This window comes from Rousettus aegyptiacus, unplaced genomic scaffold (genome assembly GCF_014176215.1).
Source record: "Rousettus aegyptiacus isolate mRouAeg1 unplaced genomic scaffold, mRouAeg1.p scaffold_m13_p_17, whole genome shotgun sequence".
Taxonomy (NCBI): domain Eukaryota; kingdom Metazoa; phylum Chordata; class Mammalia; order Chiroptera; family Pteropodidae; genus Rousettus; species Rousettus aegyptiacus.
In genome coordinates, this window is record NW_023416292.1 from 19,044,746 (window position 1) to 19,058,565 (window position 13,820).

General features: G+C 50.0%; 1 protein-coding gene across 14 annotated transcripts in view; it reads left to right on the plus strand.

Moving 5' to 3' along the window:
* TNFSF4 (TNF superfamily member 4) overlaps positions 1-13,820 on the plus strand; it is a 71,604-nt gene that overhangs the window by 43,136 nt on the left and 14,648 nt on the right. For 6 of the 14 annotated variants that reach the window (XM_036234627.1, XM_036234626.1, XM_036234628.1 and 3 more), the window contains 7 exons: positions 1,973-2,308; positions 3,049-3,123; positions 5,927-6,089; positions 7,932-8,088; positions 8,924-9,093; positions 9,634-9,801; positions 10,703-10,926. In XM_036234627.1, coding sequence (XP_036090520.1) covers positions 10,774-10,926 — 153 coding nt within the window. In that variant the 5' untranslated portion in view covers positions 1,973-2,308; positions 3,049-3,123; positions 5,927-6,089; ... (2 more) ...; positions 9,634-9,801; positions 10,703-10,773. Of the gene's footprint in view, positions 1-1,972; positions 2,309-3,048; positions 3,124-5,926; positions 6,090-7,931; positions 8,089-8,923; positions 9,113-9,633; positions 9,802-10,702; positions 10,927-12,328; positions 12,612-13,820 lie in introns of those variants that run through there. The other 8 variants (XM_036234634.1, XM_036234630.1, XM_036234632.1 and 5 more) reach the window with 8 other exon arrangements.

Genomic DNA, 13,820 nt, shown 5'->3' on the forward strand with positions numbered 1-13,820 from the left:
TGGCCTTGCAGCCAGACAGACCGGAGGCCGAGTTTCGGCTCCACTGCTCACTGGCACGCAATCTTGGGGCTGTTGCTTATCCTCTCTGAGCCTCGGTTTCCCCCTTGCCTTGCAGATTTTTGATGATTATAATGCGCTCCCACCCAGCAGAGCTTTCGAAGGCCCCCACGCGGGCCGGTCCGCGAGGCGCGCTTTCCAAAACGCTTGCTTCCTCGCCCATCCCTCACCGCCCCCTTCTCCTTGCTTCCCAGTCTGCCTCTTCTGGTCTTCCGCTCCTGTGTTCGTGCGAGCAGAGGACCACGGCCACTGACCGGGGCGGTCGCGTCTTGCTCGCCTGGACGGTCGTGGCGCGAGCTGTCGCCGCAGCGTTTTGAGCGGCCTTCCCTTCCGCTCACGGAGCGTCCTGGTCCGGCAGCAGGGGAGCCAAGTGCCGCCGCCGGCTTCCTGCCCTGCGGCCCGGCTTTCTGGCCACGGCCCCAGTCTGCCTTTTCTGGGGGAGGAAATCACCAGGGGGCTTCGGGCTGGGGCACACTGCTCTGGAGCGGCCGCGGGGCTGGCAGGCATCTCCCCAGGCAAGCCCCGCATTGGTCTCTTCCTCACTGTCTGGCGGGCCCCAGGATCGACTGGCCGGCCCTCCGCTTCCCACCACCACCCATTCGTTCCCCTGGGGGTTTCTCCCCTCGGGGAGCTCTTGCCGAACCAAGACAGACAGATCGCATGGAGTTTCTTCCCTTCCCCTTTCCGATTTGCTCCCAGCCAACGCAGGTTTTCTGGTTGTGTTTCTGAGATGCATTTGAGACAAGAAAGAAGGGGGATCAAGATACTGCGCAGGAGGAAATCACGAGCCTTCGTGACAGACCAGAAATGACTGGAAGCTTCACAGGCATGTGGAAACTGGGCTTTCTCAGCCCTCCTCGCGGGTCCGTCCCTTGCAGGAAACTTCTGAAATCCACTTTGTCTAATCTCCCTCTTCCTCTTCCCCTCCCCCATCCCTCCCCTCCCCCTCTCCTCTGGTAGCTTCTCCTTCGGGGTCTTCATGATCATGTCCTTGTTCGACCTTTGCTAGAGGAGGAGCCGCATCATGGAAAAGAATCATGGAAGGCATTGAGGTGCTGGCGCGTGTGGCGATGGCCGTGGTCAGGGTCAGGGAAGCATTGTCTAGGCGTCGGAGCCCAAACCACTCCATCTTGCCAATTTTGGACCGGTTCTTCCTATGAAGTCAGCATGGGGAAAAGCCTTTTGAATACTCCTCGCCTTTGCCTTTCCAGTATCAAGATCTCTACTGCCTGATGGTGTTGTGTGCGGTCATTTATTTTTTGTGTTTTCTTTTGTTTTTTTTTCTTTCACTGATGCAACTAAGTTTCCCTAATTAAAGTTGGGACTTTTTCTCTTTGGTCATTTCAGACCCTTTCAGTGGAGTTTTCATATCTTATCTTTTTGCCTCTGATGTTTCTTTTACTTAGTCAGACTTTTCAGGTTTCACTTCGTCCTCCTCCCCCACCCCACCTTGCCCTAATTTTCAGATGTGGAGCTCAGGGAGTACCCCTCACAGGCACTGAGGTTCTCACTCTCCTGTGCCATGTTAACAGAGAGAAATAAAACTAGGACCAACCGAAGGGACAAAACACACCTCCTAGATGGTTCTTTTAGTTGGAATAAATCCAGGACGATAATGCCTAGTTTTGGAGGTGACCAGCTGTAGCATGTGTATTACATGCTATGTCATGCCTTCGACCTGTCTTGTCTCTTTTAACCGTCACACAAACCCTGAGCAGAAAAACATCCATTTTCAAGAGGAGAAAAATCCAGGCTTAGAGGTGTCAAGGGTCACACACCTAGTAAATGGTGCTCGTGGGATTAGAATTCAGCACGTACAACCTGTATCCTGCTTACGAAGGGAAACAGCGCACAGGGCGAGCTAGCCAAATCGGGCGAGCCTTGGCCAAATTACATAACTTCTCTTCTGCCTTAGCTTCCTCATCTGTAAAACGGAGAGAAGAAAATGAGTCTTGGCGTCATTCGAGGCATCTCTGTGGTACTCAGATGAGAAGCCGTCCAAAACAGAGCTCTGGATTTGCAGGCTGCCCCCCGCCCCCTTGGCCGGCTCCTCAGTCTTCCTGCCGACTCAGATCACGGCGCCATGTCACGGTGTGAGTCCCTTCACTCGCCGCGTCGAGCCCAGGAGGTCTTATCGCTCTGTTCGCAAAGGACATTCCAAGCCTGAGTGTTTGTCGCCTTCTCTGTCGCCACAGTCTGAGCCTTCAGGGTATTTCGCATCTTGCCTGGACACCTGTGTCGCACCGTTTCTGTAAGTTTTAGTATTAACCAATCTCTTATATAAGTGAAAAAAGAAAACGGAGAAATGAACCTTTCCCCTTTCTATTTTTCTCAGCAGGAAGTAAAAGATCCATGAAAAAAAAAAAATATATATATATATATATTTTTTTTTTTTTCATATTTTGGGACTAAGATCAGCAAGTAGGATCGGGGATGTAGAGGGACCTGTCTGGAATGTCAGGGTTATTTCATTAGACCATGTAAGGGACCTCAAGACTTGGGAGGAACAATGGTTCAGAAAGAGAGCTGACAAAGGTGACAGACAGCAGCCTGGACCGATGGGTGGAGCACCTGAGCCCTCCCTGCGATGCCCAGAAACCTCGTGGACCTCACTGCGGAGGGCGATAGGGTCATGCTACCCGCTAACCCGGCGCTGTCCAAGACAAATATCACAATGTCATCTAAGTGTTTTAATAGCTATGTAAGAAAGTAACAAAAAGGTGAATTAATTTTATTCATATTTTATTCAACCTAATGGTTCCAAAACATTATGATTTCAATATGTGGCACTAGCCTAGTGGTACGCTGGTAAAGCAGCAATCCGCAAAAAAAGTCCTAATTTGTAGTGTTTACCAGTTTCATGGTGTAAATACTCTAACCATGGTTGATTTCAAGCTACAATAATAACACTAATAATGAAAACTAACAATTATCGAATGCTACCACGTATCAGACTGAGTCTCTCTCTCTCTCTCTCTCTCTCTCTCGTAGGTGACTAAATAAAGAAGAATGGGAGGAAAAATAATTTGTCCGACTACAAGTAGCGAAACTTTCATTTGCGTACAGGTCTGACTTTTGCGCTCAGTGTCAAGGACAAAAGCAAAGTGGGATCAAAGAAGGGCAGGGAATTATGGCGGGAGAGGGGCAGAAGGAAAGAAGGACGGATGCTTGAAGAACTAGACTAAAACGATAGCCCTCCATTCCGTCTAAGTCAGTTCCCGGACAGAGCAGGGGACTGGCGCGGGGGGAGGGGCGGGGCATGCGAAGACGGACAGGTGTGGACTCTCTTCTCTGGGGGGCGACAGGGACGTGCATGCTGACCCCGGCAAAGGGCAGGCCATCGTCTGTGCTTAGGGAAGAGTTTAATCCACCTTCCCCAGACTGAGCCGAGAGCAGAGGGAGGGTGGGGTGCTGGAGAACACCACGCCGGGTAGAGGGGTTTGGGGGTCCTGGGGCCTGAGCAATTCCTAGCGGGGCATCCTTTGGGACTGCTAAGTCAGTGATGAGGCAGCAAGTTGAGATCTAAGTTCTAAGCTCGACCAAGACAAGTTCAGACAAGTTCTGAGCCAACACAGACAGGAAAGAGGAGAACCTTCAGAGAGCACCGGGGGACACAGCGGAGAGCAGGAAGGACAGGCTGGGACGAACCCCCTAAGCCCATCTGCACAAAGCTGATTTCGTTTCATTTCATTTTGGCGTGTGATTTTTGCAGAAAAGACATACCCCAAGGACTTAGCACAGCTAAGGGAGGTAGAAATGGGTGACCGAACCATACGCGGCGGTATTGGGGGGCGGGGAGAAGAGGGAATTCTACCTTCAAGAGGCGGCTGCCGATTGGACCTGGGGAAAGCAGTAAGGGGTGGTTAATGCGCCCCACGTTGTCGGTGAAGGCAGGCACGCTGAGAAGCCCGCGCAGGTTTAAGGAAAGGCGCAGCGCGACAACCTCTGCTTGGGGCCTACTCTGTCTAGAGGCATCGCTCGGTACATTATGCGGCTTACTTCACTCTAGATCAAAGGAGAAAGCACATTCAGAAAAAAGAGTTCCTCGGGACACTGAAGATGACAGGGCGAGACTCCCGGTGTCACAGAGCGGCTGTCTCTGGAGTTCGTTCGAGGCACAATGAATGGCCTTCCGGGACAGATCTTATAATTGACAGCTGTCTCAGTCTGCTCGGGCTGCCGTAGACCGAGTGGCTTAAACGACAGAAATGGATGTGCTCATGGTTCCCAGGAGCCGGCGCGGTCGGATTCTGGAGAGGGCTCCCCTGCCGGCTTGCGGGGAGCTGCTCTGTCACTGCACCCTCACGAGAGTGAGCTCTCTGGTGCTCCTGATGGGTACTTAGCCCAGCACCCCACCCTCCTGGCCTAATCACCTCCCAAAGGTTCCCTCTCCAAACGCCATCATATGTGGGGCTTCAACACAGGACTCTTGGAGACACACAAACATTCAGCTTATAACGGCATCTACAGAGGGTTTGGCAGAGTTAAGCAAACAGACAAACCAGATGACCTTGGCTTACATCTCAACGCCGTTGTGGTTAAGTTACTCCAAGGTCCTGGTTCCTCATGTTAGAGATGTGGTTAGTAACACAGCAGGCTTTCGGGTCCGGCACTCAGAAGGCGGCAAAGAGACATGTACTCCCATTCACCAAGAATTTGGGAGGGAAAAAAAAAGATCTAATCAATGGGAAACTCGGTCTTATTGAATTAGGCATGTTAGCATCTGCTGAGATGCACTGATTGTTTGCTAAGTACCGGGCCCAGACTCGGGGCTTGTATTTTCATGTACAAAGTCAATAGTTATCGCATAGAATTCAAGAACAGGCTCCAGGGAGAAAGGAGCTGGGCTGAGACCCCAGCTCTTCCATGGACTAAATGTGTGACCTTGGCCAAGTTCGTCCACCTCTCTAAGCTTCAGCTTCTCTCGGGAGCACCCGCCTTCCAGACTGTTGTTGGACAAGCCCTTCAGACGCAGCTACGGCCGAGGCACAGACTTGAGGAGAACGTGGTGTCGCCTCGTTAGCGGTCTGTGATGCACCCGGACACCAGGGTTTCCAGCGTCAGCTTTGTTAGGGAGAGCTGCCCGACGGTGCCTTAGAGCAGGCGTCCCCAACCCCTGGGCCCCGGACTGGTACCGGTCGTGGTCTGTTAGGAACTAGGCCGCACAGCAAGAGGTGAGCGGCAGGCAAGCGAGTGAAGCTTCATCTGTATCTGCAGCCGCTCCCCAGCACCAGCATCGCCGCCTCAGCTCCGCCTCAGATCATCAGGCGTTAGATGCTCATAGGAACACCAGTCCCTGGTGCCAGAAAGGTTGGGGACCATGACCACTGCTGGTTCTAGGGTATTTAGTAGCATCCCTGGCCTCTACCCAAGTAGATAGCAGCAGCATCTGCTCCAAATTCAAGCAACCGAAAATATTTCCGGACATTGCAAAATGTCCTGTGGTGGGGGTGGGGGCTAAACTGCCCCTAGTTGAGAATCACTAGTTTAACTAATTCCAATGTATACCCAATTAAATGCATTTTGGAAAGAAGAGAGAATTCACTATTTGTTTTTAGAATGATTACTACTTAAAGAAAATCATCTTTTGGAGTGAATAAAGGTTCTGTATGTGATGGTAGCTTTGCGAGTATATACAGCTGTCTAAACTCATCCACTTGTCCACTTTAAGTAGATACAACTTATTGTCTGTAACATTTTCATAAAGTTGATTTTTTAAATGAAAACTGCCTGTATTCTATTACGAATCGAAGGTCTGCCGGGCATCATATACATGTTTTAAACACACAACTAAAATCTAATTTTATGAGTGCTCAAAATCTGTCTAGATATTTGCTTTCCTTAACGGTATTAATTCATATTTCCACAGAGAGGAACATTTCTGTTGCTGTTTTGTGCCACTAAGTTTTAGAATCTATCATCACGTCCTAAAATAACTGCCCGTGGTCCTCGAGATAAAGAAAGGCAGCCAGCACGAAGGCTGAAAGGGAAGATCCGACTGGAGGAAGAAGGGCTCGGCGAGGGCGGGGCCGGTGAGTCTGAAACCCGAATGGAATATCATTGTATGAGTTTACATTTGCATCTGAACTAATGCTGTACTTCCGGTTTCAATGGTACCTATTTCAGGTTTGCTCATCGTTCGCATCCGAGATCAAAGCCCAGCTACCGGGAGACTTCTGTATTTAATAGTGCCATTTTCAGTTTTGTTTAGACTCTCATTTGGTTCTGGTCCTGAAATGAGCACGCTTCAGATCTGTTGCAAGCACAGGCAGTTTAACCTGGCAGATCTTTACAGAGAGGCTATACCGGCCCCGTGAGTGGGTGCGGTGCCGGACTCCTGACCTCAGGGCCGTGGAACATCCCAGGGGAGACTGAAACAGATTGAAATAGTTGTCAGACAAGACGGGATGGAGCATGCTGAATGCTCTCGAGATGGGTGGGAGCAACTGCGTTCCTCCTGGGAGGCTCGGGGAAGGGTTCTCATCATAAAAATACAGCAGCGAAACGGGTCACACGGGGAGATTTCGCATCTGGCTCTTAGAGAAATTTATAGCAATACAGATTCACGAGGCACTGCTCTGAGCTTATCAACCAAATCAGAATTTCTAGAGTGAAGAGATTTGGAAATCTGAATCTTTCAAACATTCTCTCCGTGACTCAGCTGATCGGCTGGGCTTTGGGAACTGCAGATCCTACAAATTCCGTCCCCAGTGCTAGAATTCCCTGCACGGTGTCCTTTCAGGAGTGTGCCTCACTTCTGGAACGCTGCAAGCTGACTACCTCACACAACAGCCAGCCCTTCGTGGACAGTGCGCGTGGAGGGTCTTGATCATCAGAGAGTAAGGATATTTGAGGCAAAGTGACTATTGGAAACAATCAGGAAATAGAGTTACGTTTGGAAAGTTGGAGTTCCATTATGGCGTGACTTGAATGTCGCACTAAAGAATTTCAACCTTCTCCTGTCTGAGAGGGAGGCCCTTGATCAGATTTTGGCCATCACTGGGTTTAAAGGGCCTGCCGAAGCAGGATGATTGCAGAGCAAAGAGAACGGGGGTTGGGAGAAGCGCGGGGGTTTAATCCCGGAGTTCAAGTGAGGAAAAACAAGCACTGGGATCGGAACCAGCAGCAGCGGCAGAGCGGAGGGAAGTCCGAGCGGCACTGTGGGGTGGCCCGGCAGAGGGGCAAGGGGAAGTCGAAACCGACGCTGGCGTCCCGAAGACGCGGCCCGGAACGGGGCCTCAGGCTCCAGCGCAGGTTGAGAAGGCAGATGGCCAGGCAGGTTTTTGCCCTTTGAGACGCATTGGTTCCTGTCACCTCCCGCCCTCCTCTGTCACCTGTGCCGAGGTGGAGCTCAGTGAGGGCTCGGAGGTGGGCAGAGAGGAGGGCCCTGAAATGTTCGGTGGGTGCGTAGCCCTGTCCCCGCCTTCCCCTCTCGCGGTCCTCTCTGCTTTGGTTTAGGACTTTGTTATTTCTCACTTAAATAACTGGAAGCCTGAGGCCCACCTCAGCGCATTCTGCTGTGCCCTCTCTGAGTTTATGAATGAGAAAAAGGGGCCCTGATTTGGGTGGCTGCAGCCTTTTGCTCAGGGCTTGGGGCGCAGAGCACACCTTTGTGGGATGGTCCAGGCTCGCCTTCCTGCGGGACGAGCCCTCCCTCCGCCCCAGCGCAGGACGGAGGGCCGGGAGCGCTGAGTGCAGAGGTGGGGTGCACACCCCACTCATCCCCTGGCTGGCACCAGGTAACCTGGACAAGCTCCCGGCTGGCTTTCTCGACCCCGCCCTGCCATTTCTATTTCACTCAGAGTGACTTTCCTCCTTAAAAAGCGTAATCATATCACAGTCCGCTTCAGACCTCTTGATGTTCCTTCCCCCAGTGTCTTCAGGGTGAAGTTCAAAGTTCTTCACTTGGGACTAAAGGCCATTCGCGGCAGCTTCTCAGCCTCTGCCCAGACCACGCTCCTCACCGCCCTCCTCTCCAGCTGCCATTCCCCAGATGACAACTGGCTGTGTTTTCCTCCCCCTGCCTTGCAGGTACCGCCCCCCCGCCGCCCCCCCTTCCCACTCCCCAGGTGGCCAGATGGCCAGATGGCTTCTGGTTTCTCCAGGACTTATTCGACTGATCTCAAGGAAGCGGTCCCGGCCCAAACTCCAGCCTGAACCAGAACCCACCCCCGTGTGCCCTTCCTTCCGTCCCGCCACCTGGACCCGCCACGTTCCCAGCGGTGACCCGCCCACTTTCCTGTCTGTGACTGCCTCAAGGACCAGAATGCGTCCTGCTCAGTCTCTCCCCCTGGCAACTGGATTGCACTTGTTGAATAAACAAGTGGCTTAGAGACAAATGAAAAGTACAGATTTTTCCGCCCTCCTCCAAATCAACCGACCAAACAAAAACCAAAATAACCCCCAAAAACCCCAAAACCAAAACATCAAAAAAATGTTTTTTTCTTTTTTCTGCTTTCTAAACGTGAGGCATCATATCAGTTGTCAAAGCCTTTTTATTTTCCATATTTTTCTGTAGTCTTGAAAGGGCAGTTCATTGAGAAGTTAAAGATCTTGGGAAAGGTAAAAGCTTGGAATAAAGTCGAGGCTTCCATGCCAAGGCTCGTTTGCTCAAGTGTGCCTGTGTATTTGATCTTTGTGAAGTGCTTAAAAAGAAGTGCCCATAGATCCGGGTCGCCTGCTTGACCTCTGTAAACACGTGCCAGCTTCGAGGATGGAGGCCTCTGCCCTGTGCGCGGGGCTGGCATGCCGTCAGTGATCTCGCTGGTGGAGCTTTCCTTTCGCGTGTTCCGGAGTAGCTGCCTGGGACTTCGGAGCCAATTCACACGTATTTTTCTCTGTGTGTCCCCACTCCCCTCCCCGCCAGGACAACGCGAAGAAGCTGTGAGAATGCGTTCGATAAAATGTTGGCGGAGTTCATCCCGCGCTCTCCCGGGACAACGCAAGTCGATTTTCCTTCACAGAAGCCACGACGAGAAGAAATGCTGCGCATGCCGTAAACTTTTTTCTCCATCCTTTTGGCCGGCATTTAAAAAGGTTTTCTATGATAGTCAGCGTTAGTAGTTTTCACTACTTCTTTGTCAGCTGGTCTCCTCAGTTTCCCATAGCCTTTTTTTTCCCTCTCTTTTAGTTTTTGAAAATAACAGTGAATTTTTAACAATTTTAATGTCTATTTATGACTATTAACTATTATGTAAGAATTAGGCTGTATATTAATATTTTTTCAATTTTATTTCCTCTACACCCTATTATACATACTTCGCTTATAGAAATGTTTGGATGTTAAGTTTAGATGGACCTCAATTTCTAGTTTTGGCTTCGGGTCTATGATACAGTGTCTTGCCTGCCTTATCTTTCAGGAAAAAAAAAAAAACACCCCGAATTTCTAAAGACGAATATACTCTCCAAATGCAAGGCGTAATGATCATCACGGGGCATTAATTCATACTTTAATCAATTAATACTGTAATAACAAGCGTGCTTCTCTTTTCCCGCAAACCGTCGTTATGCCTCAGGTGCATTTTCTATAAAACAGAGTTGCACGTAACATCTCGCATTCCTTCTTTGTTTAAACAGATGCTGAGTGCCTGACGGGGAGCTCAGAGAGATGCACCTGCCCACACGGGAGACAGAAATCTGGCTCCAGCAGCCCCTTCCCAGCACCTCGTGTCGTCCAGGACAGCACCGGGCTTTCTATGAACTTGACATTATAAATAATTCAACCATTTATTTCAGTGGAAAAGGGTAGGTAGTGTCTGTCTGTTGGTAGAATGCCCTTATTGTCCAAGCTCTGGGTCAACCCTTGACTTTAAAGGAAGGAACACTCTTCGGAGCGTATTCGAGTCTGATTTGTTCGTTCACGCGCAGATCATGTTTGGAGAGGACGCAGAGCGCAGCGAAGGGAGAAGAGTCAGGGCACTTCTGCTTCTCTTCCGCTGTGTTTAACACCAACCGTCTGAGTGTCTACTAAATTTGCCTGGAAGGACTAAGTGAGAAAAAGATTGTAAAACTGTCTAGCACGGTGTCTGACACATAGTAGATGCTCACTGACACTGGCTTATTTATTATAAAGCAATGGGCTAAAAATAGAGGCTCTCACTCCTTTATTTCTACAAGATCCACCACCCTAGCCTCTTTTCTTTTTCACTTGGAGAATGATATATGTGTGTGCTTTCTCTGCCCCAAATCTGTAGAATGGGTTAGTGCCTAGTTACCAGCATTTTCCTTGAATCTATTCTATCATTTAAGATACCTCAGGGCAGGGATCGATGAGTTCTCTCATCAACGGATGATGATTGTTATCTTGATAAGTGACCCACAATTTGGTTAGTGGTGCAATGAGAAATTAAGAAAATAGCACACTTTTATGACTGTCATTTCACAGTCACTCAGAACAGAACTGGAATGCCACAAAAACAACTCCCTGTTAGCCCAGAGAAGAAAAAAAAAAAAAAAAAAAGAAAGAAAGTGAAGGGGAAATTCAGATTAGTCACAAAGAAGTTCCCCCGCCTGCCTGCAGAAGCGACAGCGTTAAAACTGAGAGAGTCCGCTCTGCTCTCTCAATCGCCTCTAATCTCTGGCCCTGGGACTGCTGTGTAACTTCTGATCGATAGGTTTTGATCTGTCTTCATCTCCTTGTTTGTAGGGGAGAGGTCGGCCCTCCCTCAGATTCCCTTTTGCCACCGTTTACATCTTTACTGCATCCAGATTGTGAAGATGGAAGGGGTCCAGCCCCTGGACGGGAATGAGGGAAACGCACCAGGGCTGAGGTTCCCGATGAACAAGCTCTTGCTGGCGGTCTCCGTGATCCAGGGGCTGGGGCTGGCCCTGTGTCTCACCTACGTCTGCCTGCACTTTCAAGCTTCTCAGGTAAGACGCTGCACCGGGCACCTCGCCCCCGCCAGCTCGTGCTGGCGGCATTGCCAACAGCTGCAAACGGTCCCTTACACACGAGCCGATGCCAGGTTTTTCCTTTTCCTTTCCCTCTCGGTGACTGCGAAGTGCGGTGAAACACCCCCCCCCCCTTGCCCCCCACCTCTCTTTTCCTTCCTTCTTCTCAGCAGTGGCGGCGGCGGGGCTCAGGGGAGGCAGGGCAGGGGCGCTGCTCCTGGGTCGTTCTCTGCTTCTTCGCAATGCGAGATTCCTGCTATTTCTTTAGGAGCCGTCGGTCGCTTGGAGACTTGGAGTCACTGATAGACACTTGGTTTACTCATTCTGCTAGCAAGCGTTTGATCGGGAATTAATATAAAAAGGAAACGGGAATGAGATCAGTTCTACTTTCCCGTTGTATTCATAAAACTGACACTTGCTTTTGCTTTTTAAAGAATGCTGAAGGTGTCAATGTTAAGTTCTTTGAAATAGCTGACCTGGATGTTTCAAAGGCAGGGATGCGTGCGCTCACGTGCGCCCGCGCACGTGGCCCTTTACCCCAAGAACCTGATCAGGTGTCAGTTCTCACGGCCTTTCTCCACCAACCCCAGCTTACACACACCACTGTGTCTTTTCCACTTGGTCCCCTACACCGTGCGATGGGTGATCATCTTTCCAGCATTTCCCCCACTCAGTGAAGATATTCCTTCCATTTTCCTTTCTCTTTATTCTGGTCTCCTTCACATGTCTGCAAACATGAAGAGGTCTCTGAGGGTGTTGGCTGCAGGTGACTCCGCCGAAAAGGAAATTATTGCGCGGTCTGCCCCGAGTTTCCGAGCTGGGGCTGTCGGATCATTCCCGCTCTCCTGGCCAGTTGCTTTGGGTTAGAAGAGCCCCTCCCTGCTAAAGATCAGACAATAAGAACTTTTATCTCGGCGGGGGTAAGGGGGTGGGGGGTGGGGGGACATGTCCGAGACCGCAGCACCTCCAATGTCACCGGGATAAGATGGCGGAGTCCTAGCTAATGAAATGCCTGGGCCGGCCTTTGCCTCCTAGAGCTCGGGGGTTTTGGCGCACAGGGGATGGGGGGTCACTGTGCTGCAGAGGGCTCACGTCCACAGACGCCAGAAGCGTGGCTGGTGTCACGCGCAAGTCTGCAGACCAGGGAGCGCGCGAGACGCGCATCCCGTCCTCAGCAGGCCACCCCATTCCTTCCCTGTGCAGGACCCTCTGGGTATACTTAGAGCAGGCGACTTGGGGCCGGGTGCGGGGGTGGCGCAGTGTGCCCGTGGCAGGGTGCCCAAGACACAGACCGGAACTAGGTTCTTTTGAGAAAAAAAAAAAAAAAAAAGAGTAACCAAAAACAGAACAGCTGAGCGCGTTCGCCAGTGAGCCTTGAGAGTGCTTTTTCAGACAAGCACCGCGTGACAGGTTCCCTGACTGCGGTGAGACGAGAAAGAGACAGGGCTGCCGACCCAGACCAAGGCTGGACTGGGGCTCTGGGCGGGAGAGGGCGAAAGGTGACACAGAGGTTTAGTCTGCTGGCGGCGGGGCGCACAGCCTGTCAGGACCCAGGGGACGCTGAGAAGGAGAAGGGTCCTTTCTGGTGAGTCATCCTGCTAGCAACTCAGCGACAGAGCCTGGAAGGGAAGCCCAGGGCTGGTTTCCAGGACACGGGACGCATGGTGAGCATTCTCTCTCTGGTCCTGGCACAGAAATGTTAGCGAAGACCCAGGAGGTACATTAGAGCGGCCCGTGACAGGGAGGGGCTCTCGCGTACTCTGGATACAGAATTTGGGGGGCACAGATATTTGAAATTCTTCATCTGACATTAAAATTTTCTTGTCTCTAGCTGGACTGTTTTAGCTAGTGCAATTTTTAATATTGTTACAGGACCCAGGGCAGTGCAGTGGGTCTTTGCATGCAATCTCATAGATTTATAGAGGGAAAGAGCATAGATAGGTGGTGTGTGTGTGTGTGTGAGAGAGAGAGAGAGAGAGAGGCAGAGAGAGGCACTGTTGAAGAAGGGACATGGGGACATAGGCCGGTAGCCTTTCTAAACTCATACACTTGGAATTTTGGACGAAGGGGGCGGACGATGATGCAAAAAGCCTTTCTCCTTTTGTAGAACAGTATTATAGTCATGTGTATATGGGGGTTAAACAGAGCTGAAATACTCATCATTCACCCAGTTAAGCTGGATCGCTTTTATTGTAGAAGGGTATTTGGGGGAAAATCGTGATTTAAAAAAATTTTTTACATTTGACTTTTAGCCTTATAAAATGATCGCCTACATGGATGACTCTGTCAAAATACAGATATAACTATTAAACTCCATGTGGCAATCAACTTTTCCTTTAATCAGGTTTACTTAGTAAACTTTGTTTTCTCATCATTCGGTTACATTATATTGACTTATGTGAAAAGCGGAAGTCTTATTTTTGAGATGTCAGACAAAAAATAGACCGTGGCCATTTCTCATATAACTCACTTCCCTCTTTGGGCTTTGATTTTCTCATGTGTAGCATGAGGCAGTTGGATCAAATGACTAGAAAGATCTCTTCCAGCTCAATACCCTGTGAGTATGTAGTATACATCTATATGTGTGTATATATGTATATATATGTGTGTGTGTGTATATATATATACACATGTATGCTATATATATGGTTTTCTGAGCTTCTGAATCTTCTAGTTCTTAGGAAGGGACTGGAGGAAATCAAATTTGTGCACATATTTGTAATCTGTGCTCACTTATATACTATGTACATAGCTAAATAACCTATTCTGAGTTAGCAAATGCCACATTTAGACAGGGAAAAGAAGTGGATGCTAGACGAATATCCAGCATACAAGTTATAAAATCAAATGCTTCTGCCACGGAAAACGGCCCG